This window comes from Motacilla alba, chromosome 1A (genome assembly GCF_015832195.1).
Source record: "Motacilla alba alba isolate MOTALB_02 chromosome 1A, Motacilla_alba_V1.0_pri, whole genome shotgun sequence".
Taxonomy (NCBI): Eukaryota; Metazoa; Chordata; class Aves; order Passeriformes; family Motacillidae; genus Motacilla; species Motacilla alba.
Window position 1 is genome coordinate 7,122,124 of NC_052031.1, and position 20,411 is coordinate 7,142,534.

Consider the following 20,411-nt stretch of genomic DNA (forward strand, 5'->3'; position numbering starts at 1 on the left):
AGCTGATTATCGTGGGATGAAGAGGAAAGAAGTTGAAACTGGGACACAGACCGTTAGTGAAATATGTTGTCTGCAAAGCAACGACTTCTGTTTAGGAAAAAAAGAAGAAAAAAGTTCCACTTCCAGATTCCCAGTCCGAGTGTGCTGCAGGACTGGGATCCAAGGGGAAAAGATTTCTGAGAAAATGGCTTGAATGAAAGAATCCCTTTGTAGGAGGTTATGACTGATAAATTACAAGAATGTTTGTGATATGATATAATAGTGGCAATTAAAAGACATTTCAGATGACGAATGCCTGAGAATATGCGATGCACTGAACTTCCCAGAACCTCTCTTTTCTGAGATGAACACTGGCTCTATTCTCACTTTAATTAGAAATTACCCAACTCCTGTGCTGTTTATTCCCCTTCCTCCTTCTCTACCTCCTCATCCCAGTGGCTGCTCTGATATAATTTGTCTGGCACAAACGGTTCCTCATTTGCAGTCTGGTTTTGAAAAACCCCTGATTGATCACCTGAGGTTTTGCAAAGCCCAGCTCAGCCTGTAGCCCTGATGATACTCAAAGTTGTTGTCTCAGCTGTGGCTGTGCACATGAGGACCTGCATGATTCTAGGCTCCTGTGGCTGTGGGGTTCTAAATAATATTAATAAAAAAACATTAAAAAAAAGAAGAAAAAGCAGAGGTCAACCCAAGTACAGCAACTTACAGTAACATAAAGATTCCCAGCCCTCAATGAGGTCTCTCTTCACCATGAGCTGCCTCTTTACGGGCATGGAAGTGACAGTACAAATATGCTAAGCCCCTGAACGCAGAGGGGTTAAGATCAGGCCTCGTGGAAGTGGAGCAAAGCAGGTTTGCAGTGACTGTAAACCCCACATTCCTGCCCTCCTGGAGGCGTATGAAAGCCCCTCAAATCCCAGTGTTCAGCAGCTCCAGCAGCACAGTGACCAGTGAAGTTGGTGAGTAACTGCACACAACGGGGCCTGCAAGTTATGCAATGCTGCAGACGGGGGGTGACTCCTGCCAGGTGCTGGACAGACTTTAATCCCCATTGGGGGGTAGATGGAAGTTCAGAGCATGGAGGAATTTGACCTTGGATAACTTCTTGTAGCTGGGACTTAGCACTGGCTGCCATGCAGATCTCTTCTCCAAGAGATCTTTGTCAGCTGTTTTGGAGTCTCAGTGGACTCACATGGTTAAAAAAAAGGCACCTTCTGAACTGAAAGGAGAGGAAGGAAAAAAGGCAGGGTTTAAAACCCCATATTTCCCTCCAGATTGGGCTCATAAGATTCAAATTTAGGAAAACAACAACCCTCCTCTACTATGAGCTCACTTGAACACATGCAGTGCATGGGAGATTTAAATGAAGAGTCTTTTAGATGAATCAAAAGGAGTGGACACTAAAAATATGAAATTTATATTTAAGCTTAAGAAGTAATTAATGCGCAAATGTTGCCTGTAGCCACTTGTGACTGAGTGTCAAAGGTGCATGGGTTTATCCTCCTCAATCCAACCTGGGAAGGACAGAGGGAACAATGGAGAGGCAAGCCATCCCTCAACTTCAGTGCCTTCTGGTATTTACACTTGGATGGCTTTCAGAGCCTTTTTTCTGTTCTTTTTTTTTTTTTTTTTTTTTTTTTTTGCTATCACAGAAGAGTCATCTTTGGAGTGCCTAATTTGGCCTGGTTTTTCCCCCAGAACTCCCATGGCCAAGAGCTCCTGTTTATCTCTGAACAATTGGGTGCTGTTGGCTGGGTGTGAAGAGAGTTTCTGCAAGAGCACAGATGATTCATGGCAGCCTCTTGGGTGCAGCTGCAAACACAGGCAGGGCAGGATTAGCTCAATGGCCCCAGTCAGCTCCACCTTTGCTCCAGGAGAACATCTGAAGGAAATGGCATCCCTTGCACAAGGACTTCGGAGGGGCCTCAAAGGCATGTTGGAAACAGTGAAGGAAAAAGCCTTCTTTTCCCATGATCATCTTCTCTTATGCAAGAGAAGGCACATGTGGAAGCCTGATGGGACTGGACCTGTTCTGGGGCTACTCTGAGCTGTATATTCAAGATGGATTTCTCTTTGAGGCAGAAGAGGTCAAACCAAACAAAAAGTGCTGCTGGCAAAACTCCCTGCTGTTTTCAATTACTTTAGAGGTTTGAAGTGTTCACAAATGTCTCTCTGGGGAAGCCAAGCTCTTTACCAAAAGCAGGTTCCTGGGGGCCTGTCCCAGTGCAGAGCATGTTGTGGTAACTCCAGCAGCTGAAGCTTGATGACTCGAGCAGAACTGCTGGGCACTGTCCTGACAGTTGCTGACCTTCCTTCAGGCTTCCAGAATTTTCCACCCAGGCCTTTGATGACATATATTTAATCAGAACAGCATGACTGAGCTCTAGGTCACAGGACTGTGGGTGTTTAATACTTGAGCATGCAGTTGGGTTTAGCAGTCTCAGCTCTTTCTGGTCTCCACACAAAGGGCTTGGCACCTCTACAGAATGACTTGCACAAGATGCCTATCTTGGAAGGAATCAGCATGGATGAATTACCTAATTTATGATTACTAAAGGAACAGAAGATGCATCCCATCTCATGATTCTAGACACTGAGCAGAAAATAGCTAAGCCCAGGAAGAAGCAGTTCAGACTTGGCTTCTCAAACCCAGGGGATCAAAAAATACTTCCCTCGCTTTGCTGTAAGATGCATTTTTGTTATAAGCAGGGTGAACTGCTGGAGATTGTCTCAGCTGAGACAGCTTATATTCCCTGTGGAGAGCACAGTTTTTATCCCTTGCAGACTAAAGCAAAGATGGTGCAGGAACACCCAAGTCATTGGTGGTGGACTTAAGAGAGCTCAGCTTTGGGACAGACTCAGACCCACCCTGTGTAGGATCAATTCAGCATTGCTTGTGTCTGCTCAAGCTGGTGGCCCCTATAAGCTGCACTGGCAATCCTAACCCATTAGTGGGGTGGATTTAACACCATGAAGGACTTTTCCCATGTTCCAAAGAGGGCAGCCAAACTCCTCTCCCATGAACAGCCTGGAATTGAGGTTGAGCGTTTCCCACAGGGAGGCAGCTTGGAAGAATTCACAGTGCAGCAAACCAAGGCCAAGTACACCTCCTCTTTTAAGAGGCTGCTGTATTTATTGAACAAAAAAAAGCTCAGTCATGAGACTTGACCATTCAGTCTCCTCCTACCACCCATAAAAGTTCATGCAAAGACAAATAGGAGAGTCAATATTGATTTAAGGTCCCCTTCATTTCTTAGCAGCACTGGACGAGCTGCAGCCCATGAAAAACACCAGAGGGTTGTGTTTGTTAATAATAAGTGAGCACAAGCCCCAGCCTGGTGCAGCTCTATGTTGGCCCCCCAGGGGCTATGGTGGGGCTGGTGGCAGTGGCACAGATCCCACCAGACTGTCCCAGCCCTTCCCAGCCCCACAAAGGCAGGGGAAGTCAGTATCAAATGCTGAAGGCAACTTTATAGTGTGCTATAAGAATACCTGGGGGTGGGAACTTAGCGAGCCCTCTTGTGCTTTCTTCATAGACAACTTGAATGGAAATGGCTTGAGGTTTCCCCACAGACTCTTTTCTTTTTCTTTTTTTTCTGTCTGTTGGATATGATTTCTGGCAAAAATGAATTGTTAGCATTTGCATTTCCCCTCCTCTCACTGTCTAACCCTCTTTGCTTCTGCCTGTAATGAAGATGGGGTGAGAAACTCTGCAAGCCACAAGTTCCAGAGCTGCCTTTGGAAACACATGAGGCTCATTAGGCCTTTCTGCAGCTCTGAGTGGATAGTTATTTTTCCCTCACCTTTTTTTTTTTGGTGTGATTTTGGTTCATTGTTGTTGGTTTGGGTGTTTTCATTGCTCTCTCTTTTTTCCCCCTAAGAGCAGCAGTTCAAATCTCATAAATGCTTAAATATGTAGCAATAAAGTTTGAGAAGTCTCCAGGGCAGCTCCAGAGACTGTGGACTAGATCAGCAAAGAGTGCTGGGGAAAAGAAGTCATAGCTGCCTCTCCACAAAACTGGAAATTGGGCAGACTGCAAGCCCAGGGCCTGGAGCCTCCTGAACCCCAGCAGCACTGGGGCATGACAACGTTCTGAGAACAGTGGCCAGCAAAGAGCCCTTCGTGCTCAGCTCCATGGGGCACCCACCTCCACCACTGTCCTTACGAGCAGAAAGTCAGCAGCCCCACTGAAAACCCCTCTGCCCAGCAGCAGAAGAGAAAGGATCTGGGTTTGCTGTCTTTAAGGGAGTCAGAAACAGCTCCAGCTAGAATCTGAGACCTGAACAAAGTCCCATGCTCTCTACTTTAGTTCATTAGTTAACTAAGTGAATTTTGTAGGCTCTTTTCCCCTGCCCACCCAGCACTCCCACATGCCTAATCCCCCATTTCCTCAGCCTTCATCGTGCTGGAGCTGACTAGATTAATGGGAAATGTTAATATGTCAGGCCTGGAAGGAAAGCAAAGAGCTGGTTATGTTTGAATTCCACATTAATCTACTTGGTGATGAAGCTATAAATCAAAACCTGGAAATTTTGCCAATCTGAAATGATGTGTTTAACATTTCAGCCCTTTCCTTCCTCCCTCTTGCCCAAAATTGCTTTGCAGCCTTTTACAGCAGCAGGGCAGGCGTGCAAAATGCTGCTTTTTCTCCTGAATCTTTAACTGTGCCTAAATATGAGATGTCTTCAAGGCAACCAGGTGAAGAATGATGCTGAAACAAGAATGGAATTTCCAAACTGTTCCTTTCTAAGGAGGAAGGCCATGTTTCCTCTCAGGGTACATGGGGTTGTGGGGATGTCTCAGATCCCACCATGAAGTGGAAACACTCTGTCCCTTTTTTGATGCACTACAGGCTGCCAGCAAAACACCAGGTGAATGGGGGAGAACCCTCAAAACCCTCCAGGTCAACTTCCCAGTGCCCATGGCAGCTGGGGGAAAAGCCATTAGCACCCCATGGCCAGCAGTGTGAATGCACCTGAGGTGCATTCTCCTCTGGGAAAATTATAGGATCTGGACAGTAGAATCACAGAATGCTTTGGAAAGAAGCTCAAAGATCCTCTTGTGCCAACCCCCCTGCCATGAGCAAGGACACCTCCCACCAGCCCAGGCTGCTCTGAGTCCCATCCAGCCTGGACTCAAACACTTCCAGGGATGGGGCATCCACCACTTCTCTGGGCAGTCTGTTCCAGTGCCTCAGTGCCCTAGTGAAGGATTAATTCTTAATATACAACAATTTCTTCCTAACAGCCAAAATTAAACTATTTACTAAAGTATAGAATATTCTGTGAATTTCCATATTGCCAGCACAGCAAAAGCTCTTTCCTCTTCCTCATTTTAGATCAGCACCCAGCCCCAAAATTCTACATCCCACCCCCTTCCTTAATTCCATGGCCTGTAACTGGACATCTGGGGAGCAAGGAGGTACTGCAGACAATTCTGCACTTTTGCCCATAACCTGAAGGAATTTAATCTGATTCTGCCTCAGTTTCTATAGCAGTAAAATTACTTAACTGTCTTTCCAAGCACTTGGTGGATAAGAAGCAGAGTGTAAAAAGTGCACATTGTCTACAGAGAGTGAGGAATTAAATGTCTGTGAGTGGTATCCATTGAGAGATGGCTCTGCATCCAGTGGTCTGCCTCTCACTTGGTAGGAGCAGTTGGTGGGATTTTAAACAGTTGAGACACATAAACACATTTTTACTGTAGATGTAGGTCCTGCACTGCCTAATGTTCTTTGACATTGCACAGGCATAGCTGGGAAACTAAAACATTTGTTGATGGATTTGGAGATTAAATAAATAGTGAATTATCTTCAGGATGTTAAAATGCAGAACTGACTGCTTATCCCATAATAATAAGCCAGCCCTCCCCCAGTACATCTTGAAATGTGAGTATCTCTGCAAAAGCAGGCACTGTGTTAGTTCACAGGGCCATTTGTTTAGTAGGTCAGAGCAGTCAGACATCTGGGCATTGGTAAAAATACATCCGACAGCTCGGTGACATCTTGCACAACTGACTGTCTGAGAGCCCTGCCTGGAAGTTTATTATTTGTTCATCTCCTTTTTCAAATGAATTCCAATCATGCAGTCAGACAACCACACAGTGGATCACAAAACACAATTAAAATATAGCAAACATTAATTACAATTAAAATATAATAATTGGTGACTACTAGCCCCACTGAAAACAGATCAAGGCAAGAGGTTTGTTTCAGACTGGGCAGACAAATGTGTCCCTGGGAATCACAGCAGACTTGGGGGAGGATTTATTTGCCAGGAAAGAAATGCAGTCTGAGACAGATGATGGTATTCTTCAGGGTACCAAAAGCCTCTAGCCCTCAGTACTGCTCAGATGGCCTGAGTACCAAAGCATTGCTTACAGACAGTGAAAAATGGAGTCACTCAGCATCCCTGAGACAAATACAGTCTGGAGACCAAGAATGAAGGAACAATTTTCTGATTGTTTTAACCTATTTTATAACAACCACTGCTCAGAGTGCAGCTTGAGCAAGTCCAGACTTCCAAATGCTGTGTCAGACTGGATTTGAACACTGAAATGTTTCAGATCCCACTCTAACCACTGCAGCCAGCATCACCCCAAAACTTTGTTTCATCTAAAGCATTGGTGCTGATTTTCTGAGAGCAAAGAAAGTAAAGCCTCTCATCATAAATAAGGGAATTACACTGATTATGTTGATGCCTGGAGCTTGTTTTGATTCCAAGAACCCACTGCCTTTTGTATTGGTAGTAAATCTGTACCCTCTGTACAATGTTGTCTTAGATTTTTGTATTTTGTAGATGGGACAGTAGAAGGTAATTGGCAAGCTTTGGGATGTTTGTGTGGTGGAGACAACAGACTAGGGCAAGGATACAAAAAAATTATCTAAGTCAGAGCCATACCTGAACAGCCATGATCCTGGCTGGTGGAGGAGCTGAGTTCTCCCCAGTGTTGGGTGCCCAGCAGTGTGGGTCTTGCTCAGCCAGAACCTGGCTTTGGGCTACACTGCTGTGCTGCCCCCAACCCTGCTTCAGCAAAAGGCACCAGAACCAGAGATGCACTGAGATGGGATTAACTCAAAGGAAAACACAAAACATACTTTTCAGAGTATGAAAAAGCGTGGCTTAATTTTACAAAGTTGATTAATGTTTCTCTTTAATGTTCCTTTTTAGGGTTTTTCTAGTCCTGGTACCAGGCAGAAGTCCTACACTGGTCTGCCTTGCTCTCAAGGTACAGTAGCAACCTTGGGATTAATATATAGTAACAACAAAAACTAGCACAGTCAAGAGCTTATTTGCTCATCTAAATAATCAGCAGTGGAAGTAGTTTCTGTCTCTGGGAAGTGATTAAACTGTCAGGCTTTCTGTCCAAGCAATACTCTGCTAAAATACCCTGCCAGCATTTAAATTGGACGATGCTGGCTACTGGGGGAAATGCTTTTAGGATTAATATCCATAAGTGCAGAGTTAGCTCTCAGCTCATGCTGGCTGCTAAGAACAATGCTGCTGCTGGAACTGCGCAGTGATGAGCTATGAGATGCCTTTTCCAACAAACCTCCACCCAGCAGCAATTCTCTTGGTACCTGACCCAGCATTTCAGATCCTCTCCAAAGAATTGCAAGCTCCTGGGCATTGACAAATAAAGTGACGTGGTTTTACTGAGCTTTTGCAGATGTTCACAGATTCTGTCTGAGAAACAAACAACTATTCAAGTCCATCCTGACCTGTGAGTGCCTTTCAGGCTACATTAATCCTTGTTTGGGTGGGAAGAGAGGCAGCTTTGCTGGTCCCATTTCATTGGTGACTCTGGCAAAGGGGAATAATATGCCAGCATCATGATATAATGCCATGGGGAATGTCTCAAGGCACGTGCATTTTGCAGTGGAAAAAGTGCACTTGTGGTTTGGTCAATGCTCACAGCAACATAAATCTGCTGGGAGAACGCCAGTCCTGGGAGCCTCCACAGGCAGTGGCATCCCCTGATGCATGGGGCATAGTCTGGGATACACTATCAGTAATCAGAATCCGGACACATCTGAAAAGCAACACCTTAGTTTTTGAGGATGATATTACATAGATGGAGGGTAAAAATGAGGTTCAGCATTGAGCCCTTTTGCTTCCCCTCCCCTTTCCCAGGCCCACATGAGCTGATTGGCTTCAGGTTCAGGTTCCTAAGACAAGCTGCAGTGAGAGGGTGGGGCAGCCCCACACCATAGGCAGCCTCTGCACAGACTGACCTCTGAATTAAGCTCAGCCAAGAGTCAGCAGAGCCCAGGGAGGGCAGCGTGGTTCACTTGGAGCCATCCCAGTGGTGCATCTCAGGGGGGTTTCAAAGCCAAGCCCTGGGTAATGGGTTTGTGTTACTGGCTGTGGGTATCTTCTGGAGCAAACAAACACTTAAAATAAAAATGCTGCCCATGCTTGCTGAACTCCAAAGACCATAAAATCTATTCCTGAAGTCTGCTGAAACCAGAGCATGATTTGAAGCTGGTTCAAAGTTTGCTGAAATTACTAAGAGCCCTGCCCTGGTCTCCCTCTAACCAACACACACAGTTTCTACAGGCTTTTAATTTGTTGCCTTTTGTATGACTTGGCTTCACACATGGAGACTTCCAAAGCACAGGAAAAGCAAAATACCAAGTAAAAGGGAGTAGCAGAAAATCCATTTTCCAAATGCAAATACCAATCAGTCACTCCAGCATCCGGCATTAGACAAATCTGTGGAGATGATAAATATCATAACGGGCTTGTCCCCACAACAGAATAAACGTCTAGCCTCAGTTGTCTAAGGCTGATTTAAAATGCAGGCAAGCTGGTGGGTTTACATTGCAGCCTGGACTCACCTATGGACTGGAATGAGTTGCTTTTCAAAGTGACATTCAGGACTAGTTCCTTCTGTGCTGCTCAGTTTGTTTAACCCAGTTTAATCAGTCTCAGAAACACACACAGTTTATTAGAGCTGTGTCACTATACCTCAAGCTGTAAGCAGTTAGTGTAACTCTACAGAGAAGCCAGTCATCAAAGCCCCAAAGCTCTCTATACCACATAAACCATACATCAAGCAAACCAGAAATTGTAGGCAATCAGATGCCTGGGACTTTGCAAGATGAAGAAGTCAGAAGGCATTGCACAAGTCACTTAGGGGTAATTAGTTATACTACAGTTGAAAACCCTCTGCAAATGCCCATTTTCCACAGATTAGGTGCCTTTAGGCACCCTTTCCTCTGGGTAAATTACAAATTATTCCTGTGCAGCTGTAGGGACAGCCTTAGGATGCAGAAAAACTAAAGTTGTACTTATGAATATAAAGTTCAAGGAAAGGGGATATAGCACATAGAACATTAATTTGCTTTCATTTATTCCCCCCCCCCCCCCCCCCCCCACTCTGTGGGAAGGAGAGTTTGGACCTGTGTTCCACCATAGGAGACCCCATCACCATCCTCCAAACCAAAAAATGTTTCTCCTGCCACACCTCCCCTGCCCACAGCGTCCCCTCTGTCCCACCGCTTGTGTAGGACCCAAAGGGGTTGCCAGGAACAGGACAGGACCCTGTGAGACTCCCAGGGGGTCTCTCCCCTTCAGCCTTGAGGTTTGGGGGTCTGGCCTGGTGTAGTGTTACCCTACCTGATAAACGTCTCTGGAAATGCACCATGGCTTCAGCATGAGCTGCAGCACCCTCAGGTTCCCAAAGCGGCAAGTCCTCAGAGCGCGGGACGTCAGGCTCCACACCAGGCTGTCCCAGCTGTAGAGCAGATCCTCAAAGCCAAAGAGCACAGCAGCCATGCCAGCTGCCTGTGTGAATCACCCCAGATTCCCTGCTCCGAGGCAACCAGCTAATCCCAAGGCGCCTTATGAACTGCAAGGTTAAAGAGTCACTGAAATTTCCATCAAAGAAGAACGAAAAGAAAGGGGAAAAAAAAAAAAACCCCAAACCACCAAACCACCAAACCAAAACGGACAACAAAAACCAGCAGCCAAAATAAACTGTTTGGGGATGTGTCTTTCTCCCTTTGCATACGCCCTTCAGGATGTGGTTTCTCCCTCTGTGTATCTTCTCAGAGCGAGTCCTGCTGCACCCAAGGATGAGCAAGGAAGAGGTAAAAATACCTCTCCTGACTTAGGAAGGCATTTGCACATCCCTTGCAAAGGACTTCTTGGTAACACTGCATCACTTCCCAGCTCTCCGCTGCAGACCCAAGAAGCAAACTCGGATCCAAAGTCATCACTTTGCATGCTCAGTCCTGGGACTCCATCCAGAGGGAAGAAAAAAGCTGCTCACTCTCCGTCTGCCAGCATTCCCAAGACATTCCACTATTGGGCTTAACTCTTTCAAACACTCCCGAAGAGCATCTGAGAAGGCAGCTCTGCCACATGCAACATTTCATCCTTTTGTTTCGTGTGTTAACTCACCATTGCACAGTTACACTCCACTCTTTTTCCCACCCAGCTGTCTTTTCTGGAGCCTTTTTATGTTTTGAACTCGTAAGGGAACTTAATCTTTACATGAGAATTATGCAACTGTCTGCAAAGCACCTTATTTATCCAAGGGGTGCTATTTTTGAAAGTTGATGGCCTTTTAATATCAGTCTGATTCAGCTGATGAGGAGATATTTTTAACCTTTGGTTAGCTCGCATTCATAAGGGTGGGTCTCATCTGAACAAGCCCAGGAGGAAGTTCCAGAAGAACTGGATGCCAAAATACCCTTTTTGGGCTATGGATACAAAGATTTACTCCTGGCATCCCTTCCTAAAATAAGTGCTGAGAAGAGATCAGTTCCCTGCCTGTTTCCCTGCAGGAGCAGCTTGTCTGGGTGGAGACTTCAATACTGTCAACATCTGTGATGAGTTGAGCTGAGGGAAGTGGTCCAGTGAGGGCAAAAATACATTATCAAGATGAAGATTTTGCAGTTCAGGTAAATCACCACAAAATCATGGAGCTAAGTTGCAAGACATTTTCCAACTAAATTCAACGAGTGCTTCTTCTTCCTATTTAATCACCAGGTGGGGAAACTGAGGTTGGAAATATTTTTATCAAAGGCACAGTGCAAGCCAGCGCCCTTGGAGACAGCTGCCTGTCCATGCTATTTTCCACTCATTTTACTCTCCCTTCAGAGGAATGTGTGCAAAAAGGCCACAGGATTTGGAGGGAGCAGACAGGAGTCAGCTGGAGAATGCCCACATGGAGGCTCTTCCTAGGACGCACTTTGTAGAGGGGTAGGCAGCACAGCTTGAGCTGAAATCATGAAGGACCTGCATGCACTGAACTCCTAAACCAGCTGGTTTAGCCCAAGTGAGAAGGCATCTTTTCCAAAAAGCCTCAACATCTTCCCTGATTCAACTCCCTGAATAGGGAAGAAGCAGGAATATTAATATCTGCTGGTTTCTCTAGGTCTGTCCCACCATGACCCCATCCATGCTTTGTTCTTTCAGGACTGAAGGACATGAAGCGAGCTGTTCATCACATGATAATGGCACAAGGACACTCGTCAGCTCATTGACAGGGCAGGTGGAGGGCCAGGAAAATACAGCTGCAAAATTCATGTTCTCAGCCTAATTGCTTCTTCAGGACTTCGTTTTTAGAGCAGCTTCATAAAATATGGTAATAAAATTGTAATAATGTTTCCTTTAAACTTGTTAGGAGCTATTCATTCTGCAAAGTGCAGTTTTCCTTCCTTCTCTCCCTGTCCTTGCCTGTTTTCTTGGTGCCCAGCCTTTGCTGTAATCTCCCTCTGCTCATCCTCTCTTGGTTATTTTCCTGCCTTTAAACTTGGTAGCACACTGCTTCTGTTAGCAGGAATGTAGACAAAGGACCAGGAACATCTCCATTATAAAGCCTCATTTGGAAGAAATGAATATATATATATATATATATATATATATATATATAACTATACAGACAATATCTTCTTCAGGCTACAGCCTGATATACAAGATCTCTGCTGCCTGGGAGCACAAGAGAGGAAAAAAAAGAAATGTGTTTGATAAAGGAAGACAGAGGGGGGAAAAGAAACCACAGCAAGTGATTGCTTTGGGATGTGACCTAACCCCTTTGGTATTGTGGAAAGAGGAGAGGAGGGGAAATGGAGGATATACCACAGTTTTAAAATTAGCTGCTCCATATGTGCATCAAGTCTTTCCTTATGGCTGAAAGGAGATTTTCAGCCCCTGTCCCAGCTCGGTAATTACTCAACAGATGAGGGCAGCTCTGAAGGAGCCCTTTCACTTGGCTGATGACATAATCAGACTTTCTGAAAACAGTTCTCCTATGTATTTATTTAACTGATAGACTGGAGCAGTCTCCTTAGGAGTCACTTGAGTCTAGAGAAGGCCCAGTGAACATTTCAGCGGATAGATTTACCTTCATGATGAGAGCAGATTGTCTGGTTTCCTGTGGAGGTTTTCCTGCTGACCCGACACGTAGCGTTTTTTAGAGGGTAAAAGCTGTCTGAGTACAGATTGCTCAACCCACCTTGCAGGACACAAGGGAATTGCAACTGTGGAGGTTTCTCAGGCAAAGATAGCCCATCCCCTCTAGAGTCAAGGGATACTCCACCACGGGAGCTCTTTTCAAGCAAGACGCCACAGAATGGGCTCTTTCTTACCCAAATTTGTCAGAAGAGGTTATTGCAACAGGGAACGGCAGAAGAGAGGAGAAAAAATTACTGAGAATTATTAACTTGGCTCTTCCACTGGTGTACCCTTTGACGAATTTCTGTTAAATCATCTTATAATTGTACAAAACATGCTCAGCTTCACCTTCACTAAGGTCAGTTAGGGAAAAAAAGCCCTTTAAGCTCTACAGAGGTCTATAGACATTTGCACGTCTTTTCCTCTCTAATTATGCACTGATTATTTCCTGCTGTTTCTGAGAAAATGTCAGCCAAAACATTTACTATGAAACCTCCCACGTTTTACTGACAGTCCAAAGGCTGTTACTAGGGTATAAAAATAGCTCCTTACTTCCCTTGACAAAAAGCAAAAAACCAACCCCCTTGAGCTGCTGCATTGTTTCATGGGACTGTCACTGGGGCTTGAAGGCTGGAGGTGGATTTCCCATCCCAAGCCCTGCAGGCAGCTCCTCCTCTCTGCAGACCCTGCAAAGCCCCGCCACGCACGGGCGTAGGTGGGTGCCACCTGCACCAGGAGCTTGAGAGATGGGTCTGTGTTCACCTTTCTATGTTCTGGCCTTGGAAAGAGCAGTTCAGCATCTCTCTCCATCATGCTCTAGAGCAAACCTCTACCCACAACTTTCTGATGGGTGTGGATGTGTTTGGGTGCATTGAAAGAAAGACCTGCATGGTGGGAGGCAGTTTCCTTTGAGTTTGCCATAGACATACCAGAAACATCCTGTTTCTGCTCCACACATGGCCCCTGTGGTCCCTGTAGCTCCAGCCCAATATGGTCTTCTAGGTTCTATTTCAAATTCAGGGTCCTTTTTGGTCTTTATTTCTATACAGTGTAAAGAGGATTAATGTTGTCAGATCTTTGTGCCCAGAGTCCCCCTTTCATGTTGCAGCTTTGTGCTTTCTTATGTTGAAGATGCTGTTTTGAGGTATTTAACTGGTGACAAGTTTATCCTTGTGCCTTAATGGCATATCATTTTTGTGTCTGATACGATGGGAGCAGTTCAGGGATGTCCTGCTGCCAAGGTATCAACATGGATAAGGAGCCACCCTTCTCCCTTCACAGGTGCCCAGGCAGAGCCAGGGCACTCGCTGGGGACTCACAGCAGTGACCTCCCTCCTGTAGCTGAACTGTACCACAGAGTCCCCCAAGATTTTCATATGGTCATTGTGCACCAAATCCGCTTGAAAACCTGAGTCTCTGAGTGCCCTGCTTCCACCCAAGTCAAGGTGCTGTCATCCCTCATGCTGACTCATCTGGGCTTCTTTGTCCTTCCCCTGACATGTGACCTTCCTGTCACCCAAGGAGGGATCACAGTGGGTTTCTCTGTGTCCATTTGGGAGCTTTCTGGAGTGCAAGGACTGCAATTAGTTGTACTTCTATTATTAGTTGTATGTCTTGTACTTTTGTACTTTCTTTGTATAAGGAAGGCTTTGAGACAAGCATTTTAAAAGGATCTGGAAATGGCATTTCATTTGAAAAAGCAAATCCTGAGACCTTGACAGCTATTGTGTAGCATATATGCTCTAGGCAGAGGAAACTCTGCCAAATTTAAGAGGAGTGAAAATAAAGTGTGGATGTCATCCATACTGGGTCTGCTGAGAGCTTTGATCAGCTAAGAGTTGGCCCTGCATTAATTTTGGATTGGTATAAAATTGTGACCTGAGTGTGGCTGGGCCACAACTTCTGGACAATGATCATACCTGAGCCTTTAAAGGCTTGTAGAGGAGGCACAAACACCCCTAGCTCACATCTCTGGAACCTCTAGACAAGCAATTGTTCTTGGAAGGGCTCAAAGATCTCCTGCCCCATGCAAATATGAGTGCCTGCACTGCTTCAGTTACCTCCCAGCTCTCACCTTCCACGTGCTTCCAAAACCACAGATATGAACAGCCTCTCCCTGGCTCCCCTGGTCTGCCACTGCTGATAGCCCTTAAACGTTCCTGCAGAGAAAATTCAAGAAGCTGAAGACTTCCCTGCTGGTTGCATTTTAGGATGAATGTCGCGAGTCAGAAATCCTGGCCAATTTCCTCTAGATGTTCTCACGAGTCCATATGGCCTAAAATGTTCCATAATGAAATGAACTGCTGCTTCACAGTAATAACAGAATGAAAATTTACTATTCCAGTCATCCACCTTGATCATAACACTTCTAAAGCTCTTTGAAAATGTAAAGTGCTCTGGTAGTGCTAAGTATTATCGTTATGCCAACAGCAGCTCCGTCTGTGTCAGGCTGTTCGTGTCCTCACTCTAGAGAGATTTTTATTGACTGACACAGGAGAGTATGTCATCTCCTCAAATCATACACATTTCATTTCCTAAAGTAAGTTGTGTTAGTGATTTAACAAGGTTTAAAAGTAGGTGAATCCTATAAAGCTGGGCTTGTACTTGTCCCTAATATTCCACCAGCTAAAGTGATTTTCGCTTCTGCTATGCAGAAACGTGAAAGAGATTGTGCAGAGATTTGCTATTCAATCCTCTTTCTCCATGGATGCTGTGGTGAATGAGTCTGCAGGAGGGGATGTAGGTCAGGACAATGTATTAAGGAAATAGTGCAGAACAGCCACAGAAAGTGAATGGTGAGATCTTAAATACGATTATTCACTTTGGAAACCCAAGCTTATGATTAACTCTGATCCTGCTGGGCACTGTGACCAGGCTCTCCAGTCACAGCAGCACGTGCTTGCACATGCCCAGCACCACAAGGTTCATCTTCACCCTGCTCTCTGCTATCATGTGCAGAAATGCTCAGGAGAATTATTTTTGGCTAGAAGAAAACAGAAAAAAATCACACCCTGCTTGCGAGGCATGTATGAACAGGGAACAGCCTAGAGCTCATCCAGCAGCCGAGCTGTTTTCCTTCCATGTTATTCACCCACGTCTAAAATAGCCTCTGACAAGGTTCAGGGGTGAAATAATACAAACCTGAGGCAAACCTGTGCCTGTGCCCATCCGGTGCGCACTGAATCCCAGACTGAGGATCAAACATGCCTGACTGCCCACAGAAGAAGTCACACACTTGTGCAGTTACACCCTTCTTGTTTCAAGCTTTTGCTTCCTCCTTTGGTGACTGGAGAAAGTGTTTGCCTTTGAGGGCTGTAATTAGATGGTTACTAAGATCCTTTCCAACCCAAACCTTTCTATGATTCTTTATGGGAGGTTACATCTGTGTTCATATAATTTTAAATTATATATTTATCTTGTGCTTCTCACCCTTTATCGGGTGATGATCAGGCTGTCCCAATGGCCTTGGCTGAGGGCTGTGGTTTGGAAGACACACTTTTTCATGTTGCAGGTGGCCCCTAACTGGCACTATTTGCCTGTGAGAAAGGACAAATCTGGTGGGTCATAAACAGCCAGTCTGCAGTTCTGCCCTATGGCACGGTAGATAATTTAATGAAGGGCAGCCTTGCTGTCCATGCAAAACAAGCCTACACACAGCACAAATGGCCCATTGCAGCAGAACATTTTCTTGCAACTTATCCTGCAGATATATTTAAGTATCTGCCTGATTCAGACCCAGTGGCAACACTCACTGCTTTCAATGACTGATACAAAGTCCTTTCTGTTCACAGACAAGGGTGAGAAAGAAGGAGGGCAAAGGGAACATATTTTAGAAAATCAGCAGTCCAGATTTCTCATGTTTGATCTTACTTATGGGTTGGACAGCCTCTTCCTGCCTAAAATAAAGAATGCATATTTAATTTATTCCAATGCTCCTTATAAAAAATCATTACTAGTAAATACTGATACTGCTGGTTAGGATGTAATTGTCAGTGGACGGAGAGGAAGATAAGCGGGTCAAATATAACCTTCAGAGTGAAAATGAGGAGGAATCTGGTCCTATTCCAGAAAAGCTGTCAGTTTCTTGAGCAACATTAGAAGAGTCACATAGTTTTATGGGTCTCCATTTCCTCAGTAGATTAGTTCAGTGTCATATGTCAGGTGATATGAAATCTCAGGGGAACTGTTTCACATTAAAAAGTAAATGAGTGTTCTAGAAAGCCAACTGGTCATGTTCCATGGGAGTTATGCAGCAAAAATCAGAAGTACTTAAGATATCTTGGGCTGATAATATACCCTCTGTGTTGAAAGCTCCTACGCTGTTTATCAAAATGAGCATAACTGTGGGTAAATAAATGTTCCCTGAGGTGAAGACTGCTTATGTACGTGTGTGCTGCCTGTGGGAGTAGTGCTGTAGATATCCAGGTGATGCTGAGTGTGTGCAGGGAGGCTGCCATGGAGGAGGGGGATGTCCCCACTGGGCTGCTAAAACCACAACACCCTGAGTGTGCACACCCTTGCACACTCACTCATGGCATCTGCACGGGGGCTGGATCACAGGGGACTCTTTGGCTGTGCCCATTGCCACAGCACAATTCATCTGCAGATGGGAAATGCAGGAGTCAACAGAGGGGGATTTCTGTACTGGAGCAGATTTTCCTGCTGAGAATATCTCCCCAGCTGGGACCAGTCAGACCTTCTCCGTAGAGCTTAAGAGTTGACCTCTACCCTGTTTGCTCCCAAAACGCAGACCCCTGTGGCTCCTGCTAATGGAAAATCTCCATTTGTTGTAGGACAGTGCTGGATCCATGCCACCTGCACTGATAATGCATGCACAGTTGACAGAAGAGGATAACTTGCACTTCTGTTGCTGGTTGGTTTAAAACCCTGAGCAAACATCAGCTTCTATTGCCTCATGATGCACTGGGAGATTTGTACTGTTGAGGTGCCACCAGGGCTGTGATAAGCAGGGACAGAAGGGCTGAAGTGCCCGTGTGGGACAGCCAGTCTCAGAGGCTGGCAGTCCTGGCCTTCCTTTTCTCTGACTGCTTTCTACAGCTTCCACCACACCAGCATTTCCAGATGGGGTTCTGAGTTTCAGGAGGTATAAATAGTAGCCCACACTCCTGCAGAGGTGGAGAGAAGTTAATCAAACTTTCCCATCTCTGTCTTCCAACCTGATGGTTTGCCATGGGGGATCCCAACTCACTGTCTGGCTTGTTTGCTCGTGCTTCCTGAAAAGAGGATAAAATAGATCGAACGCTGCCGGATCGAAGCAGCAAGTCAGTCACTTCATTGTCTCTGTGGACAGAGCAGACTGAGGCTGTTCAGAACTTAAAACAAAGAGGATTTACGCTCTTGATTTAGAAATTTATGACTCATTCCCATTTTGGCTGTTAGAAGCGGCTGTCATTTCCCCTGCCCCCAAAACATCCATGCCGTAAAAAATAAAACCCATAAGCTCTTTGCTGTTCTTATCTTGATTCACAAAGAATTCAAATGTTCACTGTTGCTATCTGGAGCTTGACTTCCTGTTATTAAGAAGGACATCCTAGTATTTAACAACATAAGATTTTTATTTTTTTCCCCTTCTTCAAGCCAGGCAGAAAGTCTAATGATTCTGGGGTTTGTTTCCTGCTTGTAATTAAGTAGGTCACAGCTGCAAAGCAAGAGAACAAGAAAATATTCAGATCACACAAAGCCAAGAGCTATTAAATCATTTGCAGCTGAAGGATATGGCAGATTTTCTTTCTAAAAAGAAGTCTCGAGTCTAAGGAAAACAAATATAGGAACTTTTAGGAGAATGATGAACTTGGAAGTTCTGCCCAAGCACCACAGTAGCTCAGAAAAAAAGGACCGATCAAAACCCAGCTAATGTTGTTCACAACTTGAATAGCTCTATGTGGTTGAAATAAATTCACTACTTTGTTGCTTAGAGCCATATATTCTACCCATGCAATCCTCTTTGAACCACATGCAAGACTGCCCTCATTTCTTCTGGGCAGTTTCCACCAGGCCCTCCATGTCAGCCTGGAATGCCCCACCATGTCCTCTCCTGTAGGTCCCCCACACCCTCCCCAGCTCCAGATGCAGCTCAGACCTCCAGCAGGATCTCCACCCAGACACGAAGCTCCCATGGTGCTGAAGGTCTTTTGATCTGAATTTATTATTTGTGTTGTTGTGCTGCCCTGATTTGGCTCCCACTCCCCCTCTGTCCAGGACAACAGGCTGGCCCTGGTCCCTGCACCACTGCCTGCACCCACAGACAGCACCAGCAGTGCATGCTCCAATGCCCCGATAAGCCATGCACATGTGGGTTGAGCAAGAGCCTCTGAAGGGCTCTGACAGCCGTGGTTCAGCCTTGTCACAGACAGGAATCAAGTGACAGAGCCACGCCACAGCCTTGCAAAGCCAGGGAAAACTTCCTCCACACGTCGAGGTGTTGGTCTGTGAGAACCAGGCACTTAAAGTTGGTCCTGATTCACCTCATTTCATTTATTTCTGGACTCAGGAGAAGCATAAATGACTGCATTTCTGTTGTGGTGCTTTTGCCTAGATCTCAATATAAACACTCCTCCAAGCCATTGCTCTACCAAGATGAGGGGACAGAGAGCAAGAACCTTCCCCAGGTACGGTACATGGGACTACTCTGCTCCATCACGAAAAGGAGATGAAAAAGGGTACTCAGCTATGAGAACTGCCCCATTAAGTGTCTGCCTTGGTCTAAAGAGCAATGGAGATGAGTCCCAAATGCATCATTGCTGTAACAATGGGGCTCTTATTCTGTGCACTAAGAAAATGGTCGTTGGGAAGATTTATGTCTGAAGCCAACCAAAATCAACACAGAACACGGCAGTGGTGCAGTCAGACCAGAATCACTGCCTGGGCAGGGAACACCCTCTGTGAATCTGTTTGATTTCAAAACAGTGTGTTTGGTTTTGTCAGAGAATGATTAAGATATGGGTAGAACAGCAAGAACGAAAGCTTATTTCTTCTTCTATGAAAATGTGATCAAGAGAGACATAAATTTCTGCCATTATAAATTGGTGATGACCTAATGTTTATTCAAGCTCTGATTGGGAAACTTGTCATGGGAAAGAAAAGCCCATGGAGATGGTATTCTGGGCTCTGTCCCTGTGTGACCAGACTTGGTCAGTTCATTCCAGGATAAGAGAATGTGGACCTTTTCATGTTGGTATTTCTTGGCTTTGCAAGCTAGGAACTGGGAGGGAGAGTTGGTCATTGCCTCCCCAGTGGGCAATCGTTATGAAACAGAAACAACAGAAGGTTTCTCAGAGGCTGCTGCCCAGGGAATTTGAGGTCAGGCCTGCAGTCTCTCCTTGCAGAGTCCTGACCTGACAGGACAGAGGCTGAGTGCAAGACTGAGGTGGGAGATACCCTGGGCTGCACAAGATGCCTGATTCATCTTCACATGATTCACGGTGTCTGGATTTGTGAGTTTCCATCTGCAATTTCTCTAAAAGGCAGTGATTTCAGAAATGTGTTGCTCCCTTCCCTCTAAAATGAGGTTCTTTCACCCTGAGCCCCTAACATAGAGGACTCCTGGGGAAAAAGGTGCTGATTTCAGAAAAAAACACTAGTGCTGAGTGCTATAAGGGATGTTCAGAGACCCCATGGTGTCCCTTGGCCTTTGCAGGAAAACATTTATGCTGCCTACACCCTGGCTCTGCTCTGGATCTTTCAGCAATTTCCCTTCCAGTCTAGGGTGGATAACAGCATCCATGGATTCATATGAAACAAAGTTCAGGAATGAAACATTTTCAAAATACTTGAGCAACCCAGAGCCTGGCCAGCAGCACAAAGTCTGCTGTGACTGATTGTCAGGAAGAGGGGCTAGGTCATCCACTGGCATCAGCCTGATTGTCTTTCCCCTGACACCTTCCCAGAAGCCAGAGGTTGGCCCCAAGGACACTTTAAATGTTCTCTGGTGACTGATTGGATGCACTGGAATGCACTAACATAACTGTGCTTTTAAAAATCAGCAT

At 45.4% G+C, this 20,411-nt stretch overlaps 1 protein-coding gene across 9 annotated transcripts in view; it reads right to left on the reverse strand.

Annotated features, from left to right (window-relative positions):
- The window catches only part of FRMD4A (FERM domain containing 4A), a 357,044-nt gene that overhangs the window by 165,094 nt on the left and 171,539 nt on the right, over window positions 1-20,411 (reverse strand). For 2 of the 9 annotated variants that reach the window (XM_038154017.1, XM_038154018.1), the window contains exon 1: window positions 9,622-9,901. The exons of the other annotated variants lie outside the window; for them this stretch is intronic. In XM_038154017.1, the coding sequence (XP_038009945.1) occupies window positions 9,622-9,780 (159 nt within the window). In that variant the 5' untranslated portion in view covers window positions 9,781-9,901. Of the gene's footprint in view, window positions 1-9,621; window positions 9,902-20,411 lie in introns of those variants that run through there. 9 annotated transcript variants of the gene reach the window in all.